This window comes from Phaenicophaeus curvirostris, assembly GCF_032191515.1.
Source record: "Phaenicophaeus curvirostris isolate KB17595 chromosome W unlocalized genomic scaffold, BPBGC_Pcur_1.0 scaffold_34, whole genome shotgun sequence".
Taxonomy (NCBI): domain Eukaryota; kingdom Metazoa; phylum Chordata; class Aves; order Cuculiformes; family Cuculidae; genus Phaenicophaeus; species Phaenicophaeus curvirostris.
In genome coordinates this window covers 1534412-1555242 of record NW_027206663.1, presented here as the reverse complement: position 1 = coordinate 1555242, position 20831 = coordinate 1534412, and the positions used below count along the sequence as shown (strand labels likewise).

Genomic DNA, 20831 nt, shown 5'->3' with positions numbered 1-20831 from the left:
CATTATCTGGATGACCATCAGTATTTGCTGTTCAGTAATGATACAATGACCTTCCCAAATCAGTGGACAATCTACTTTTATCTCATAAGTTTTACATATTCCTATAATACAAAAAGGATACAGTCCTTTTCCTGATACTATAGAACAACTACAGGAAGTCAGTTATTTTTTCCTGAATTACTGAACAGCCCTAGATTTTGACTCAAAATCTGCATATGTATTTCTCTATTCTCAAAGATAATTTCCAAAGATCATTGTATGATTTACTACATCGACATCATTTTTTTTGAACAGACCTTCACAACATTGGAAGCTCAATTAGTTCAACAAACATGATCATACCTGCCTGTCTGTGTATTCTTTTAATAGAAATGTTTCTTCTGTTATCAGCAGGTCTTGCAAGAGCTTTGTTCTCAGACATTTAATGGCTCAAGCTTTCTCACATACAAAATATTCTAGACTGACTTCAACAGTAATAGGCAGAACTCTCTCTGTATAATGGGTGATGCTTTGTCTGAAGTTTAAGCATCCAACAGAATGTGGTATATGTTCAATGTATGATATCTGTTTAAAACTCTTAATGTCTATGGTACAATGAAACTGTTACAGAATGCTTCATCTTTTTCACAGAATCACTAGGTTGGAAAAGACCCACAGGATCATCAAGTCCAACCATTCCTATCAATCACTAAACCATGCCCCTCAGCACCTCCTCCACCTGTCTTTTAAATACCTCCAGGGATGGTGACTCAACCACCTCCCTGGGCAGCCTCTGCCAGTGCCCAATGACCCTTTCCATGAAAAACATTTTCCTGATGTCAAGCCTGAACCTCCCCTGGCGGAGCTTGAGGCCACTGTCACTTGGGAGAAGAGGCCATCAACCTCCTGTCTACAACCTCCTTTCAGGTAGTTGTAGAGAGCAATGAGGTCTCCCCTCAGCCTCCTCTTCTCCAGGCTAAACAACCCCAGCTCTCTCAGCCGTTCCTCATAAGGCCTGTTCTCTAGCCCCTTCACCAGCTTTGTTTCTCTTCTCTGGACACACTCCAGAGCCTCAACATCCTTCTTGTGGTGAGGGGCCCCGAAGTGAACACAGTATTCAAGGAGAGGTCTCATCAGTGCCGAGTACAGAGGGAGGATAACCTCCCTGGACCTGCTGGTCATGCCGTTTCTGATACAAGCCAAGATGCCATTGGCCTTCTTGGCCACCTGGGCCACTGCTGGCTCATATTCAGTCGCTGTCAACCAACACCCCCAGGTCCCTCTCCTCCAGGCAGCTTTCTAGCCAGACTTCTCCTAGTCTGTAGCACTGCACAGGGTTGTTGTGCCCCAAGTGCAGGACCCAGCATTTGGCTTTGTTAAACCTCATGCCATTGGTCTCAGCCCAGCATTCCAGCCTTCCAGATCCCTTTGGACAATTTCAATTTCTTTTCGTCTCAGTACATAGGTATTGTAGCTTTGAAGTCCCTTTGTTGCCATAGGCTTAGCCATCATTCGACATCTTGGAAATATGTGAAGTTATTGCCAGAACATGTACTCTTAAAATGCTTCTTATAGGCCTTACTATCAACACCTTTCAGGAGTTTCCTTCAGGAGGAAGATATTTTCAAATAGCTATTTGTAGTGCTGCCTAGGAGAGGGAAAACTTTACTTTAGGGTTTTTTTTTGTTTTAATTTACTGGATTTCAAGTATGTTCAGTGGAATGCACTGAAATACTTCTGACTTCCTCACGTAAACCCAAAGATAAAAAAACCAAACACCTTATGTGATGCTGCAGTGTTATTTTTCATTATGAAAAATACCAAATGAATGCAAATCAGAAGAATCTTGTCAAATTTACTTAAAAATTTAGGACAATGGAGAATCAAATCTGTGTTTTCTATTTGAAGTGCAATTGTGAAAAATGATAAATGTTTCATTGCTGCAACTTCAGAAATATTCATTTAAGATTTAATTCAATAGTAAGATGCCAGTAAGATCTCTTTATATAGAATATTTGTAGAAATACAAATCTAGCTTCTATTTCCAGTGAGTGGTAGTCATTGCCTTAAAAAAAATTAGTAGCTAATGGTTTCTGCTCTACATTACAGTGAAACAAAATTATTGTCTAGAGAGAAAATAATTAGAAGTGTGTATGTGTGTGGAGAGGGTATCACAAGAATAGGAATCTCTGGTGGAAGACAAGTGAGAGATTTTCATAGGGTAGTAGCCAGGACTTCAGTACTAGTGATTGAGTGTGGTCTCTTATTAGAGGAGAGGAAATGGAGTAGTGAAAAGATCTTGAGAATCTGGATGTCAAAATAAGGCTTTCCAGCGTTGTAGATTTTATTGGCAGAATATGCTGATGGCCAAGAAAGAGTAAGATAAACCCATTTTATATCTTGTTCTACATACAGAGGTTATAGGACTTATCACAGAATGTACTAGGGAGAGAAAATAAGTAGCTTGTGCAAAGTAGTCATCAGTAAAGGCATACCTTTCAATTGAATTGAAGCTTTGCTAGAGGTATCTATTTTTCTTTTTATGTACAGGTCAGTACAATGCTTAATGATTCTTAATATTTCTTAAAACATCCGATAGAAATTTAAGCTTTAGAATAAAGCTGCTTTCTTTTTTAGTGATGTATCTTGAATGAAGCACGTGGGGACTTGTATTCCAATTAGGTTTTGAGTGCTGTTAGAAGTATTGACCTATGATTACCTAAACCAGATTGACTAATAATAATAATCTCAGTCACTGCTTTTTGAAGATCATTATTCCCCAGTGGATGAATGGGATCAGATTAATATTTGCTTTGTTCAACAAGAGGAGGCTGACTCTATTGGTCCAATCAATGGGCTTTAATTTTTTTTTCCACACTCACATTCCTTTTTAAGCTAAAAATTATAGGTCAAAATTGTAAGTGGGACAGATTGAAAAGCTTATCTGTTTTTCAAAGCTCTTTCTGGGCTAACAGTTATGGGGAACTGTTTTAATTTGAGGAACAAAAAATTAATGTGACTAAATTGAGCATGTGTTTAATAAAAAAAGTCCTCTCTTAAAAAATTCTCTAAATATACTCAAAGTCTAAAATGGGTGGATGTAGAAGTAAAAAATCATACTTTTTTTTAAAAAAAAAGAAAGAGAGATGATAAGGCAGGGACTGATAGAAAAATGGTCTAAGACAATTAGTGTTTTCTAGATAGTAACGAGTGAGGGAGGTTGGAATGAGTTTACCTAATGTTTAGAAAAAAAAAAACCTAAACAAAACCCAGTTGAAAATGAACTGTCAAAATTGAAGTTTAGGAGGTTGTGATGTTTTGGTTTTGTTTTTTTTGATATACACTGTAATTAATTTAAAAATATATACCTGAAATGGCTAATGCGTATACATTGATCATTATGTCTTCATCACTGGACCTTATTAAGAATCTTTTTGCTATTTCCTTTTTCTGTAGTCAGATTGCTTTCATTGACTGTTTTCTAATAGTTGATATTCTGAACCCGTAGGTACTATTTTTATGTATTCTTTTTTGGTATTGGGTTTCTTGTTCCATCTTCTGTGAAATGATCCCTTCTCTACCTGCAGTGGACAGTTGAAATTCCTGGGAACTACGCTACAACTATCTGGATTACATCTTGATCTAGGAATGATGTGCTTCCTACCAATCTTATTTAGACCTTTTGTGAACACATATATATGTACAAATATATATTAAAATTATGTAGGTTATATTTAGTGTGCTTTTATATAAACATGGAACTACATAACTGTTCAGTTTTTCTGAATTATCATTCTAGGATCAAGACAACCTTTAATCCAACAGTCTCAGCCTCCACCTTACTCATCACCTAGAGATGTTCCCCCAGACATACTGTTAGATTCTCCAGAAAGAAAGCAAAAGAAACAAAAGAAAATGAAATTAGGCAAGGATGAAAAAGACCAGACTGAAAAAGCTGCAATGTATGATATCATTAGTTCTCCTTCCAAGGACTCCACTAAGCTTACATTAAGACTGTCTCGTGTAAGATCTTCAGATATGGACCAGCAGGATGATATGCTTTCTGGTTTGGAAAACAGCAGTGTGTCAGAGGGTGATATTCCTTTTAATGTGCAGTACCCAGGACAGACTTCTAAAACACCCATTACTCCACAGGATGTTAACCGTCCACTAAATGCTGCTCAGTGTTTGCCGCAGCATGAACAGACAGCTTTCCTTCAGGCACAACAAGTGCCTGTTTTACAACAGAACACTTCAGTTGCTGCAAAACAACCTCAAACTCCTATGGTACAGACACAACAACAGGTTTCGCAACAAGGAACTATAACGTCATATGATGAAGTAGAATTGGATGCATTGGCTGAAATTGAGCGGATAGAACGTGAATCAGCTATTGAAAGGGAGCGATTTTCAAAAGAAGTGCAAGATAAAGGTAAAAGGATTTTGTGTGTGTGTGTGTATACACTATATATATTACATAAAAATATATATATGCATATAGGCCCTATATGTGTATATATATATAAACTTTCCTGTCATTGTCATACAGTTCAATTCTGTTTACTCAGTGTAGGTGGTTCTAAGACATTCATCTCCATTCCCCTCCAACAATGAACTATATCCTCTCATACACATATTTTTAATATCTGATAATCTTTATTTGGGATCTTAATAGATGGAAAATTAAGTTCTTATGTTTCAAAATTCTTTTTAAGTTACTTTTATTTTGAACCATGAGACTGAAGTACAGTTAACATTGTTTATAGTTTATAAATTCCCAGCAGTACCATAAGTAAAAAATTGTAATAAATTTTAGTTATTTATTAATTGACAATCTATGTTGCCAAGAAATATTTAAGAAAATATAGGAAAACTCTTTAATGCCATTTCTATTCATATCCCAGTTTGAACCTAATGTGAAGGAGGTGTTAGATTAAAATCACATCTATTCTTTTAAAGATAGTGTAATGATTGGGTAATATATACTACTATATTGTCTCCAATGTGTGTTCAACTGGATATTCATTATTATGTAGGCATTACAAGTTTTAGAGTCTCTAGCAAAGAATCAGATGTGCTTCTGAAATGTTTGCTCTTCACTTCAATAGATATACTGGTTGTCTTAACTGATTTAATTGAATCTATCGTCTTTGGTTTTTTTCTTTTTATTTTTCTCTTCTTTTTATTTTCTTTTTTTCCCCTATCTTTTCTTTTCCTCCCCTGTTTTTAATGGTTTGAAGGTCTAGGGCTTCAGAAGTATCAAAAAAGGATGGAAAACCCACATTTACATCTTGAAGATAAGATGTGGTTTATAAAGAAGATACTGATAGGTTAGCATAAGTATTTTTCAGAAGCTTTCTCTGTACTGTGTGTAACTTCTGAGAAAAAAAATCTTATATAGTATAATGCTAATTTAGTAGATACTCCCAAGAAAAATCTCACAGAGAGGAAAATGGTGCAGATCCTGGTTTTGGAAGTTCATAGGTGAAAATGGTCGATTTTGGACATACGCGCGTAAAGGCAATTGAATTTATATATGGTTTGGGTCTTTAACCAGCAGAGAGAGCACAAGTTTTCTCCCTATTCAAAGACTTTTTTTTAAATATGCCTAGAGAGAGAGAGAGCTTTTTGTGTTTGTGTGTATGTAAATGTTTTCTGTTGCAATTACTAAAAGGATTAACTTTTTATGTATTTCTTATTTGGTAACTAAATTAAGTCTTGTTAGAAAACATTGTTTGTGAATGTGAATATACGGAGAAAATGGGTGCTCACCTCAAGAGACATCTCTACTGCTTTTAATTTTGATTTAATGAAATGGTGGAATTTGTTGATTTGCTTATATCTCTTCTACTAATTTTAAATTTATTTATGGAGAACTCGTGGTTTGTCTCCTGCTACTTAAAAAATACTCTTATATTCCCACACTTCAAGTACATTCTCCACCTCATTTTAGCTGAGAAGCATCTCAAAAACTGCAGTGTATTTTTGGTGCTGCACAGCAGCCTTCAAACACTTAAAGCAAGACTGAAACACACTTTCTCTTTTGTTCTGGCTTTCAGGAGATACTGAACATTAGTTGTGAAGTTTCTTTACCATAATAACATAGCCATGGGCAGACTCAGATTTGTTTCCTTTGGGGAAAGGAGTGATTTTTATAGAACATGATCTCTCAATAACCATCTTACCAAATAAGGATTCTAATCTTATACTTCCCTTCTACCTGTATCCTCTGCCAGGTCTCAGTTCTTCCTGAGTTCCTGCAATTGCTATGGATTAGGTGCAAGAGTTGCTGCCTTATATTGGGACAAACAATCACCAATTATTCACTGGTGGTGAGTTGCCCCTATGCTAGGCAGCAGCTCTTTTCACATTAGCTGCTGAGGTTTCAGCCATGAATGGTGTTGAGTAGAGGGATTTTTAGCGGTCTTGGGACAGATTTCCTGAAAAGCTGTTACCTTGGACAAATATGTTTTTTATTTTTTTGGTACCGCTTTTGCCACTGCCAGTAAGTTTGTACTATGTCTATAAATTGTTACACTCTGGGTTTATTCTAGTTATAGCTGTTTGGTTTGATGTGACAGCAGGAGGAAGCTTCCTCTATTGTTCCTATGGGAATATATCTGTTAGAAATATAGCCAGTAACTCCTAAATGTGTCATTAATTTCTGTGAAGTTGCTTACTGTATTTCTGCAAAAGCCTGACGTAAGCATATTTTAATACATATACTGTAATTTAACATCACATGTCAAGTAGTGTGATTCTAGCATTTACTCAGTCTAATTAGAATGAGAACATATAGTGCTATCTGATGCTGTACATAGCAAGTGTCCCTCGACATATTATTCTAGATCTGCATGACAGCATCTTTGCTGCTTTTGTAATTGAGGCATGGGGACTTTGTGTTGGCACATTTTGTTGCTTTCCATAAATTACTTTGAGTAGAATTGTACTCGGAACTTTTAAATCATAGAATCACTAGGTTGGAAAAGACCTATGAGATCATGAAGTCCAACCGTACCTGTCCACTACTAAACCATACCCCTGAGCACTTCATCTACCCGTCTTTTAAATACCTCCAGGGATGGGGAGTCCATCACCTCCCTGGGCAGCCTGTTCCAATGCTTGAGAAACCTTTCGGTGAAGAAATTTTTCCTAATGTCCAATGTGAACCTCCCCTGGTGCACCTTGAGTCAATTTCCTCTCGTCCTATCGCCTGTCACATGGGAGAAGAGACCAACACTCACCTCTCTGCAACCTGCTTTAAGGCAGTTGTAGACAGTGATAAGGTCTCCACTCAGCCTTCTCTTCTCTAGGCTAAACAACCCCAGTTCCCTCAGCCACTCCTCATAAGACTTATTCTCCAGCCCCTTGACCAGCTTCGTTGCTCTTCTCTGGATATGCTCCAGGACCTCAATGTCCTTCTTGTAGTGAGGGGCCCAGAAGTGAACACAGGATTCAAGGTGCGGCCTCACCAGTGCTGAGTACAGGAGCAGAATCACTTCCCTGGTCCTGCTGGCCACACTGTTTCTGATATAAGCCAAGATGCTACTGGCTTTCTTGGCTACCTGGTCGCACTGCTGGCTCATGTTCAGTCGGCTGTTGACCAACACACCCAGGTCCTTCTCTGCTAGGCAGTTTTCCAGCCACTCTTCCCCAAGCCTGTAATGCTGCATGGGGTTGTTGTGTCCCAAGTGCAGGACTCGGCACTTGCCCTTGTTGAACTTTAGCCTCAGCTCATCGATCCATCCTGTTCAGATCCCTCTGTAGAGTCTCCCTACCCTCCAACATATGAACACTTCCTCCCAGTTTAGTGTCATCCGTAAACTTGCTAAGGGTGCACTCGATCAAGGTCATTGATCAAGATATTGATCAGGACTGGACCCAGCACTGAGCTCTGGGGAACACCACTTGTGACTGGCCTTCAGCTGGATTTAACTCCAGTCACCATCATTCTTTGGGCCAGTTTTTTACCCAGCAGAGGGTGCTCCTGTCCATGACAGTGGCAGCCCATTTCTCAAACAGAATTCTGTGAGAAACGGTGTCAAAGACTTTACTGAAGTCCAGGTCCACTACATCCACAGCCTTTCATCAAGCAGGTCACCCTGTCATAGAAGGCAATCAGGTTAGTTTGGCAGGACCTGCCTTTCAAAAACCCATGCTGAGTAGGCCTGATCACCTGGTTGTCCTGTGTGTGCTGTGTGATAGCACTCAAGATGACCTGCTCCATGACCTTCCCTGGCACTGAGGTCAGACTGACAGGCCTGGAGTTCCCTGGATCCTCTCTCCATCCCTTCTTGTAAATGGGTGTAACATCTCCTAGCCTCTAGTCATGTGGGACTTCCCCAGTCAGCCAGGACTGCTGGTAGAGGATGGAGAGGGGTTTGGTGAGCACCTCCACCAGCTCTCTTAATACCCTTGGGTGGATCCCATCCAGCCCCATAGACTTGTGAATGTCTAATTGGCCGAGCTGGTCCCTAACCATTTCCTCTTGGCTCATGGGAGCTTTGTTCTCCTCTTCCTCCCTGTCTTCTGGCTCAGAAGGCTGAGTACCTAGAGAACATCTAACCTTACTAGTAAAGACTGAGGCAAAGAAGGCATGAAGTACCTCAGCCTTATCCTTGTCCTTTGTCACTATTGTTCCCCCTGCGTCCAGTAGAGGATGGAGATTCTCCTTGGCCCTCCTTTTGTTGTTGATATATCCTTGTAGTCCTCCCGATATGCCTGTCCCTTCTTCCAGAGCTCATATACTTTCCTCTTTTTTCTGAGATCCACCCAGATCTCCCTGCTCAGCCAGGCTGGTTTTCTTCCCCACCAGTGAATTTTTCAGCACACAGGGATGGCCTGCTTTTGTGCCACCAGGATTTCCTTCTTGAAGAGCATCTAGCCCTTGTGGGCTCCATTACCCTTAAGGACTGTTTCCCAAGGAACTTGATCGAGCAACCTTCTGAACAGTCCAAAGTCTGCCTTCCAGAAGTCCAAGGTGGCCATTCTGCTGCCACCCCTGTTTACTTCTCCCAGAACTAAGAATTCTACCATCTCATGATTGCTGTACTCCAGGCATCCTCCAACCGTCACATCTCCCACAAGGCCTTCTCTGTTCACAAACAGCAGGTCCAGTGGGGCATCTTCCTTAGTCGGCTCACTCACCACTTGTGTCAGGAAGATGTCTTCCACACACTCCAGAAACCTCCTACTCTGTTTCCTCTCTGCTGTACTGTACTTCCAACAGACATCTGTTAATTTGAAGTCTCCCACAAAATCAAGGGCTAGCAATCGTGAGACTTCTCCCGGTTGCTTGTATCTCATCAGCCTCTTCTTCCTGGCTGGGTGGTCTATAGCAGACTCCCACCATGATATCTGCCTTATTGGGGGTTCCTCTAATTTCTACCCATAGACATTCAACCCTATCATCACCATCATTAAGCTCATCATCATCTTTGATAGAAGATGAGTGATCTCTTCTGTCCTTTTTTTAGATATGAAATCTCTACAGTACTATGCTTCATCAGAGGTTTTCAAATGCTTCTTTTTTAACAGTAAGGCTATGGATAGATATGACTTGTTCTTTCTGTGGTTGGGAACCAGTAGTGCAGTGGAACTGTTTATTACAGAGGAGACGTGGAGATGTTTTTTTTGGGGGGAGGAGGTTCTTGCTAAAAATTATACAACTGCTGCACTTGCCTAAGGTAATTCTAAGGCCTATTTTTTTAATGCCGAGGTCCTTTTATAATGTTTGGTACAGGTGGGAAATAAAGATTGTAATCCTTTAGAGATTTATAGTACCTTCTGTAATAAATTCCTAATTCTAAGAAAACATTAAATATTTACCTTCCACCCAACAAAGTCTCTCAAAGTAGGAGGCAGTCTCCATTCTAGAGGTGGAACTAACACAGGGGTTTGCAGAAGTGCCACCTTCTTTGAAAAGCAGCATATCTTTCTGGAACCTGATTGTCATGCTTTTGCTTCATGAAAAATGAATTCTTAGTGCAAAAATCACTACTGCAAATTGCGACAGTTTTGACTAATTTTTATAATATAGACCTTTTACCTCCATATCTGAGTGCTTTTCAGAGCTCTATTTTCATAATTCTATCCTTTTGGTCTCTTTGGATCTTGGATTAAGTGGATTATATGGTCTTTTAATCATGATAGAGAGGTAAAAATTTGAAGAATATGGTTTCATCCTTGTCCTCTGTGTGGAAGGACAAGAGTCCATCTCCTCTTCCTACTTTTTCCACCAAGGAAGACTCTCCGTATTGATTAATTTTGCAAGTACTTTGTCTGTATCTTATAATGAAAGAAATAATTGGAGATTTTGTAGATCAAGGCACTTGGCACCAAAAGTTACATCCTAATGCACCCGTTATGTTTAATAGCCTCAGAATAAACAAATAAGTCCATGGAATATGACAACCCTCAGATTTTCAGTTCCTGTTGCCTCCCTCACAATGGCCTCTATACCCTCATCAGATACAAGTTGTCAATCAATACTAAATTATATCTTCTCTTTTGAAAGGGTGTGTAATATCACAGATAGATCCAGCTGTTATTTATCAAGACTCAGATTAGAGTCAGAAAACTCCTCAGAGTTAAAAAGAAGTGACTTGGAAGAGTTAATACAGAAAGGGATTAACTTTTTCCACAAAAGTCAACAAGTAAGATTCTTAGGTACATCAGTATAACTTTCTAAATAAATTAGAAATAATGAAGCTTCACACACACTTTCTTCTAATCACTGTTACATTTCCTGCACTACTTTGTGCTCCTGAATGCTTTCAAAACAAGCAGAGGTCCATATTCTGAACCTATTTTGTTCACTTAACTGGAGCTGTGCCTAGTTCACATTTTGAAGTTGACTAATTCACAAAATACAGGAAATCCTGTGGAGTTTTAGAAAATTATGTCTCAGGAATTTCTGTTCTTCTCCTGAATCTTATTTTCTTTGGGTGGAGGGAGTGGGGGGTGTTGTTGGGAGAAATTCCATTTTGGTAACCTCACTTCTTTGCCTTAATTTGTGCTTTCAGATACAAGTGGGTTATTTTTGTTTGTAGTCAGTCACTTTCAGTCTAAACCTTTCCAAGAACATTCGAACCATAGAACCATAGAATCATAGAACAGTTTGGGTTGGAAGGGACCTTAAAGATCAACTAGTTCCAAGCCCCCTGCCATGGGCAGGGACATCCCACTAGATCAGGCTGCCCAAGGCCCCATCCAACCTGGCCTTGAACACCTCCAGGGATGGGGCATCTACAGCTTCCCTGGGCAACTTGTTCCAGTGCCTCATTACATTAAGTTCTTCTTGTTCTTCATGATTTAGACCTGCTATCAAATTAATTTCCAGGTTCAAGGTTTCTACCTCAAGACCTTTCATGCTTTTCTAAAGGCCCCAAACACTGTGAATTAAAAATATTTAAGATATTAATGTTAAAAGGAGCTTTGAGTCTTCTGGAAAGGGAAAAGGGAAGATAACCTTGAAATTACTTGAAAAAAAACAGAAAGCAACCCATCTTTTTTTCAGAGACTCTTTTTCAAATTGCTTTACATTTTTATTTTACTCAAATTTGTTAAGTTTTAATTTGAGCTCTTCTATACAGTGTTGTGTGTTCACTGTTATATTTTAGGCTACTTCAAAGACGCTTTTATATAATGTGGCTATCTTAACAGATTAAGGAGTTCTAATTTTACTTGTAAAAGGCACTGCTCACTGGAGTTTGTGAAACGAGTCGTGAAATCATTAATCACTAACTGTTTCGTTGGGAGGCTAATTTTTTTTTTAAACTTAAAAGCATTAGAAGCACTTTTAAAATGAGATAAACCTTCTCATTTCTATGGGTTTTTTCCCCTATAAATTTTACCTCTGAGGATCCATTTTACTCACTTACTGTGGATTCTTTGAATTGAAAAGAAGGGAAGCTGTAATAATTTTATCTCCATTAATTGGATCAGTTAGGGGGCATTTGGATGCCTGCTGTAGGCCCTTCTTTTTTTATTTCATTCCAAGCCCATAACAGCAGACACACACACCCCAAGAGTGTGAATCTGCCAGAGCAAAACTCAAAACTACAGTTATAGGTAAGTAAACGTTTTCTCTTACCTTTTAAGTTCTTATCCAGCTCCTCTCCCTTTCTCCCCATTACCCATCTACCCCCAAACGTCCCTGAAAGAGGAGAGTAGCAGAACGCTATTAAGAATTAATAGTTTTTTCACATCTAATTCTATGTAGCCAATGAATGAAATCACAGAATGTGTAATCATAATGAGTTTGTTCCCATTCATTAAAGAAAAAAAATGTTATAGGGGTTTTATTTACTTAAAACTGGAGATACAAGTGTAGTCATTTGTCTAGTAATCTGGCAGAAGATTACAGTCACTAATACCAAAGGATGAAATGAGACAGTGTAAAATATAAATGTTTGTGTCGTTATATGGTAGGACTGTGAGAATCGGGTATCATATATTTTGTGTATACAAATTTTCATTAAGTCTGCATTTTGTAGTGTCATCTAAATGAACGAAACTGGAACCTCATGTAGCTTTCCCGAGAAAAAAGCAGGTTTGCAACATCCAGTTCCTACAGATGAGACACTTTTTGTTTTGTGTTCAGATGTGTTTTAAGAAAAGTAAGGGGAAGAAATTCCTTTTCAGTTTAGGGAAATTGCAATGAAGTATGGCAGTGTTTCCACCTATCTAGGAAAAATTATTTTCTTTTATATTGTTTTTAAAGATTGAAATAATGATTGAGTGACGAACACTTTTTTTTTAAAAAAACCAGACACATATATTTTAATGGTGTTTACTTTCTTTTGGTGCTCTTGTGTAGCATGAAAGTAAATTCCCATGTTTATTCCAAGTCGTGCTTTACATAGGGTAGAGCAGAAACCTGCTGTTGTAAGCAGGCATAGAAAATAACTAAACCCAGAAGTCTGCTAAGAAGTGTTTTTTATTTTTACCTGTACTGTAAACTAAGATTAGAAAATTAAATGTCATCTGCATGTAGCATATACCCTTGATTGTACCTGTTAAATGGATGGAAGGATTTATAATATTACTTACCCAGTAATGACTTTATTTTATTCTGGACAATCACTTCTCTATAATGGATATAAATCTTTATAAAGAAATGGCATGTATAATTAATAAAGCTTATAAACAGGTTAAGGCCAGCATTTCTGTAGTTCATAGTCAATAATTTCACTCTGACATCCACCTAAGATGCCACAGACTTTTTTCATTATCACCCCATATAAATGTTACTGGATCTAGTTAATTGAAAATATTTTTGTAACGCGAGGTATGATGTCAGAATGAAATCAGTGTCTGGAAGGGAGGTTAAAAGTGTTCACCAAGAAATTTCAAAGTCATTTCCTTATTTATAAAGTTTGTTGTTCCTACAAGTGAATTTGAAACTAATTGGATATGTTAATCTTTAAGTGATATGTAAAATAAGTAGTTTTCATTAAGTCTACTGGTAGTGTGTTGCATTTATTTTTGTGAAATTAGGTGTTCCATTGTGTATTTCAAAAGTAACTGCACTTAACATTTTGGTCAATTTTTTTAAACAATTGAGTTTACAAAACTGTAATTCTTCAGAAAGTAATCACGTGGATAAACCCCCAGAATTTATGTCAGAAAAAAATCTATCATCTCATGAATAAATTGAAATTATATTGTTTATAAAAGCAATATTAACTTTAGGGAGGTTAAATTATAACTTCCATTCTCTAAACAAGTAGAGATACTTGTTTATAATTTGGTGTAGTTCAGTTCTTGTTTTTTTCTAGTGTAATATTTATTTTGTATTACTAGAGTTGCACAGGGAATAATGAGTTACCAAACATCCTTAAGTAGAAAAATTCATAAGATCATATTTCATTCTCCAGTTATGCTGATTACATTGTTGTCGTATTTAAAACAAGCAAAACTTTACCAAAATTAAGATTCTGAATTCTGCTACGCTCTAAGGCATGTCACAGACTCCTGTAGGCTTTTGGGGGGGTTTTTTGGTGTTTTTTCAGGGGTTTTGTTTTGAGTTTTTTGTTTGGTTGTTTGGTTTTTGTTTTTCCTGATTTAGTTTGGACATCCTTCCTTCTGATGAGCTTTCTTTTTTGCATAGCGACTAGAAGTTTGATAAATTCTCTTAAAAGTCTCTTGACAGATTGCTAAAAATTAGCAGCTGTTTTTGTTCAGATTCTCAGAAATCCCTTCCTGTGAATTGGAGCAGCTGGAAGCCCTCTGATCTCTACTTTGGAGCCTGTTCTGTTCTATAAAGCTTCCTATACCAGGATCATGACTGTACTTTCTTCTGTAAGGGAGCAAGCAGTGAGAGTGAAATTTTTGACCTATGTTTGCCGAGTCTCTCCTTCAAGGGGAGAGAGCTAGTGCTCTCTTCTACTGATATGAAAGGGTCTCTTCAGTTGTGTAATTATTTGCTTATTGGAATATGGTTTTGAGGAAAGGTCAGGTGAGAGCAAACTCTCATGGCCAGTAATGCTGAACATTCATGAAAAAGTAGAAAGATAAGAAAGGATATCTGCCCTCACTCCATTGATGGGTCATCCATCAATACCATTGAAGTAATTTTAAGTCTTTCTTGTATCCATATTATATTGATTGGTTTAGATTCTTGTGGTCTACACAACACTGTTAGTTGGGGGGACAGGATGCTTGGACAGTTTTGAAGAGATCTGTGAGGAATAACTAGGAAAAGAAAACAGTTGTCAGTAAACAGATTTGTTATTTAGGTGTATGGTTATATGTTATTTGTCAAAAATTCCTAGTCTTGACTTTTATCTTAAATAAGATAAGGTTGTAATTGACCTCTGGCTGACTTGTCTTTGATGTTTAAAAATGGAAGGTTTGACAATAAGTAGTAACTGCTTAGGACTTTTTATATTTGGTATAAATTTATTCATTGCTGATTTAATTAATACAAATAAGTGATATTTCAAATGAGTGGAAACATATCCCAATAATATCTGAAAAGTGTTAGAGCTTTAAAATATTACTCTTAAATGCTATGCTTTAAAAAATGAAAGTTTGTACTGGCGTCATCAAAATGGTTCATCCAGAATTCTGCATTAGAGGATCAATCTTCTTTGTGGTTCAGAAGAGGGGTACGTTCACACTTAACCATCTTGGATATGAAGTCTCCAACTGAATCTCTTACAAGGTGTAAATGGAGAAGTAGTAATTTATCTGTTGTGTCTTCAAGATCTTTCAGAAATCTCTGCATTTTAAAGACTAACAAACAGTATTAATAGAGAGGAGTGTTACCATGGTGCTAAAACAAAGCTCAGTAACCATGCACATGGTTCTTATTTAGACTTATTAACTTTTCATTGGTATTTAGAAAAGGCCCATTTCAGTTTGCTGGGGCAAGCAATTTTTAGGCTATCATCCTATTATACTCATTTGTTGAAAAAAATTAATCTTGGACTTAAGACAATCATCGGGTTTGCAAGAAAGCAGTAATATCGGAGACTTCAGCACTAGTGGTGTTCTGACTGCTGCTTTGGAAAGATTTCAGATTAAATGGAAGAATGAAGATACTTCTTTAATACAGCTCCCCTCATCCAGCTACTGTCCCTGACGCTTACTCAGCTTCCGACTATATGTTTTCAGGATGGATATTTTTCAAATCATAATTCACTTGCAGTTTCAGCAGAAATGTATTTGAAGGTATCTGTGGTTATTCCAGTGCAATGTGTTTTTGCACAAAGGTTCTGCAGTAATTAATTATTTTCTAAATCTGAAAGTACTCATTGTTTTGACACACAGATACTTCCAAAGATGAAGGCCACAACCTGTCTCCAGGAATACTGTTCATAACAGGACAGGTGAGACATAACTGCTTGGAAATCCAGCTAACCTTTTTTTCATTTCAAACTTGTGGTTCCTTGTGTTTCTTGCACCACAGTGACCCATTTAATTTGACACATCTCTGCTATTTTTTAGAATAAGTTAGCTTATGATCTTGCTTTGAGTACCAAGGTATTGCTTTTTGGTGAGCATGTTGCAATGTAAAGAGAACATCCATGCAGATTTGTCAAGCCAAAAGAATGCATTCATAGGAGAATAACTTACATCAGACTGTACTTTGAATTGTCAAAAATTTGTTCAAGGAATTGAACAAAATGTATATACATTTTGGATGTATCTACATTCTTGTGGGGAGGGGGGGAAGAGTGAATACTGTTTCTAAAAAGAAAAGAATCTTAAAAGAACAAACTTGGATACCTGACCTCTAATATAGTCAAAAAAACTCTGGCTTACTACATGTTCCTTTTATTATGAAAACTGTTACAAAGAGTGAAGCAAAAAGATCCTAATCACACTTCATTGGTCTCAAGAGCTTATGAGCCTACCTTTTCAGAACTGTGGCAAGCTTTGAACCTAAGTCTACAGGATTTGAAAGAAAAATATTACTCTGATATTTTGGCAAAGTCCTAGATCCTCATAATAAAAAGAAATTTTACTATCTATGGAATGAAGTGGATGAAGCTTGGACACTGATGCCTTGAAGGATATGAAGTATATTTGAATATTGATATTGTAAAAGTTCCTAAGTTCATCTGTTTGTGAAGACCCTAAGGGGTCTTGGGACTCGTGACTTAACAAGGCAGGTTTATGCAAATTTGGATATATTTGATTGTAAAAGAGAAGACCTGATTTAGACAACCTAAAAAGTTTTTGTCTTCATTCGGTGGAGGTTTTCCATTATGCTTGATGAAGATAGTGCTACTATGTACTCATCCTACCTTTAACATCCTAGTTCAACCTGATATTTTCATGTAGTTGGGTCAGCTTTATTGTCCAGGATACAAAAATCTCATAAAGGCAAAACAGTGAGTCTAGTTCTGAGAATCACCATCAAGATGCACTGGAAATATGAAGAAATCTGTGAGCAATCTGTAACTCTGTCTGCGATCACCTTGCCATTTAGGAAAAGAAAACTTTGAAGACATCCCTTTCTTCTCAAATAAGATGTCAACAGGTTGTGGTTATAACTTACTAAAACAGTGGTACTTGACTGTCAAGAGAAATGAAGAAGGTGCATCAGAAGAGCTCTGTATTTAGAGGGAATATGCCAAATTGTGATGTAATCATAATGTTCTCAACTTACAATTTGACATTTTGTATGATGATGAAGATCAGCATTTTGAGCCTGATCAGTTATGGAAGTTCAAGAGATAAAATTGGTCCTACCTGAATTGTTTTGGTTGTTTAATCTTGGAGCCTTCAGCATGAGGGCTCTGGAAGGTGAGTTTTGGTTGATCCAGCCTACAGTGGGTTAAGGCATCACAACTTCTGGCCATTTGCCTTGCTCCTATAACAGGGGTAGCAGAAGGAAACATTTGCTTGGCTCTTAGCTGACTTGTTCTGTCTGGTAGGCTAATGCAGACCATCTTCACTAGTGCCTTAAGCTGATGCACTAGACAATGAAACACATTTGTGGAAATGTGAATGTGTGTTCCCTTCTACTACAGGTGATAACCTCAGTTAAAGGAATGAGACAGATAACTGGTAACAGTAATGTCTTAAAGGCAACTGTTAGATCCACCACAAGAGCGATACAGGACTTATGTAGTGTGGCTGATATTTCTAGGTTAAAATGAAAAAGCTGACTTTTTCCTAAGAACAGAAGTTTTTTAATGTGTTTCCAAATTTAGAGAGTTTTAATTGTGAAATAAAGTAGTGATGTGTGTGTGTATGTATATATATTAAAGTATATGTTTTAAAAAAATTATTTGAAATCTATCAGTCTGGAATTTTCTACTTCATGGCCAGTTCTAAGACCTGCCATGAAACTCAGTGAGATCAAAGTCATTTTAGTCATAGGGAGAAAAACAGACATGAAGACTTTTAAAAAAAATGTTTGTTTTAATAAGTAGCATAGTGAAGTTAATCTATATAAGCTCTCATATTAATCCAACAGTTGTACAGAAAAATCAAAAATCGCCATGCTAAAAAGCTACACCTTTGATTCAGTACATTTATTTTGCTTTACATGTCTACCATAAAGTTGGCATATGCTCCTACAGGTTTTCGTTGAACTTCTGAAAAGTTCCTTATTTGCAGGTGACCAGTTTTTGTATGGAGTTTATTCTATCTGTGTTTACTGTCTTCCAGCCATTAAATGTTGTACGTTATTTTTGAGTTTTAGGAACTTAGAGATGTACAAATAAATTTGATAATTAAAACGAGGCGGGGAAGCAAAAGTTTGTTCACATCACTGGAACTGACCATAGAATCACCAGGTCGTAAAAGACCTCTTGAATAACCATTCCAATAACCAGTCCAACCATTACTATCTGCCACTAAACCATGTCCCTGAGCATCTCGTCTACCCATCTTTTAAACACCTCCAGGGATGGTGACTCAACCACTGCCCTGGGCAGCCTCTGCCAGTGCCCAGTGACCTTTTCTGTGAAAAAATTCTTTCTGATATCTAGTCTGAACCTCTCCTGGCATAGCTTGAGGCCATTCCCCCTTGTCCTGTCCCCTGTCACTTGGGAGAAGAGGCCAGCTCCCTCCTCTCTACAACCTCCTTGCAGGTAGTTATAGAGAGCAATAAGGTCTCCCCTCAGCCTCCTCTTCTCTAGGCTAAACAACCCCAGTTTCCTCAGCCGCTCCTTGTAAGACTTGTTCTCCAGCCCCTTCACCAGCTTCATTGCTCTTCTCTGGACACACTCCAGAGCCTCAACATCCATCCTGTAGCGAGAGGCCCAGAACTGAACATAGTATTTGAGGTGTGGTCTCACCAGTGCCGAGTACAGGGGGAGAATCACTTCCCTAGAACTGCTGGCCACACCATTTCTGATACAAGCCAAGATGCCATTGGCCTTCTTGGCCACCTGGGCACACTGCTGGCTCATGTTCAGCCGGCTATCAATCAACACCCCCAGATCCTTCTCCTCCCGGCAGCTTTCTAGACAGTCTTCCCCTAATCTGTAGCACTGCACAGGGTTGTTGTGCCCCAAGTGCAGGACGCGGCATTTGGCCTTGTTGGACTTCATCCCATTGATCTCAGGCCATCAGTCCAGCCTGTTCAGATCCCTTTGCAGAGCCTCCCTACCCTCCAGCAGATCGTCACTACCTCCCAGTTTAGTGTCGTCTGCAAACTTACTAAGGGTGCATTCAATGCCTTCATCCAGGTCATTGATAAAGACATTGAACAGGGCTGGACCCAGCACTGAGCCCTGGAGGACATCACTTGTGACCGGCCTTCAGCTGGATTTCACACCATTTACCACCACTCTCTGGGCCTGGCCATCCAACCAGTTTTCCACCCAGGAGAGGGTGCGCTTGTCCAGGCCAGAGGCTGACAGTTTCCGAAGCAGAATGCTGTGAGAAACGGTGTCAAAGGCTTTGCTGAAGTCCAAGAAGACTACAACCACAGGCTTTCCCTCGTCGAGTAGGCAGATCACCTTGTCATAGAAGGCGATCAGGTTAGTTTGGCAGGACCTGCCTTTTGTGAACTCATGTTGACTGGGCCTGATCACCCGGTTCTCTTGCGTGTGCTTCATGATAGCACTCAAGATCACCTGTTCCATGACTTTCCCTGGCACTGAGGTCAGACTGACAGGCCTGTAGTTTCCTGGGTCCTCCCTTTGACCCTTCTTGTAGATGAGTATAACATCAGCCAGCCTCCAGTCCAGTGGAACTTCCCTAGTCAGCCAGGGGCATCATTTAGTATTTGATGGGAATGGTTGGACTCGATGATCTGGTGGGTCTTTTCCAACCTGGTGATTCTATGATTCTATGACTGCTGGAAGATGATGGAAAGGGGTTTGACAAGCACATCCGCCAGCACCCTCATACCCTCAGGTGGATCCCATCCAGCCCCATAGACTTCTGGATGTCTAGCTGGGCAAGCAAGTCTCTAGCCACCTCCTCTTGGATCATGGGAGCTTTATTCTGCTCCTCTAGCTCCTGGGGATGTACACAAAGGGAACAACTTTCCTTACTAATAAAGACTGAGGCAAAGAAGGCATTAAGTACCTCAGCCTTGTCCTCATCCTTTGTCACAGTTTTTCCCTTTGCATCCTATAAAGACTGGATATTCTCCCTGGTCCTCCTTTTACTATTGAAGTATTTATAGAAAGATTTTTTATTATCTTTCACCGAATTGGCCAGTAAGTCCTGGTTTGGCTTTAGCCCTCCTGATTTTTCCTCTGCATGATCTCACTTCCTTCCTGTAGTCCACCGAAGACATCTGTCCCTTCTTCCAAAGTTCATAGACATTCTTCTTCTTTTTGATGTCCACCCATATCTCCCTGCTCAATCAAGCTGTTTTTTTTCTCTGCTGGCTCATTTTCTTGCACATGGGGACAGTTTGCTCCTGCGCTGCCACCAGGATTTCCTTCTTGAAGAGTACCCAGCCGTCTTGGGCTCCCTTGCCCTTAAGGACTGTCTCCCAAGGAACTTGATCGAGCAGCCTTCTGAACAGTCCAGAGTCTGCCCACTGGAAGTTTAATGTGGCTGTTCTGCTAATCCCCCTCCTCACCTCACCTAGAACTGAGAATTCTACCATCTCATGATCGCTTTGCCCCAGACGTCCTCCAGCTGTCTCACCCCCCAGAAGGCCTTCTCTGTTCACAAACAGCAGGTCCAGGAGGGCGCCTTCCCTTGTCGACTTATTCACCAGTTGTGTAAGGAAGTTGTCTTCCACACACTCCAGGAACCTCCTGGACTGCTTTCTCTCTGCTGTATTGTATTTCCAGCAGATATCTGGTAGATTAAAGTCTCCCATAAGGACAAGAGGTAGTGATCGTGAGACTTCTCCCAGTTGTTTGTAGAAGAGCTCATCAGCTGCTTCTTCTTGGCTGGGTGGTCTGTAACAGACTCCCCTC

General features: G+C 39.0%; 1 protein-coding gene across 4 annotated transcripts in view; it reads left to right on the top strand.

Moving 5' to 3' along the window:
* The window catches only part of LOC138733790 (nipped-B-like protein), a 177919-nt gene that overhangs the window by 82378 nt on the left and 74710 nt on the right, over window positions 1-20831 (top strand). For 3 of the 4 annotated variants that reach the window (XM_069881276.1, XM_069881277.1, XM_069881278.1), the window contains exon 9: window positions 3779-4411. The exons of the other annotated variant lie outside the window; for it this stretch is intronic. In XM_069881276.1, coding sequence (XP_069737377.1) covers window positions 3779-4411 — 633 coding nt within the window. The remainder of the gene's footprint in view (window positions 1-3778; window positions 4412-20831) is intronic. 4 annotated transcript variants of the gene reach the window in all.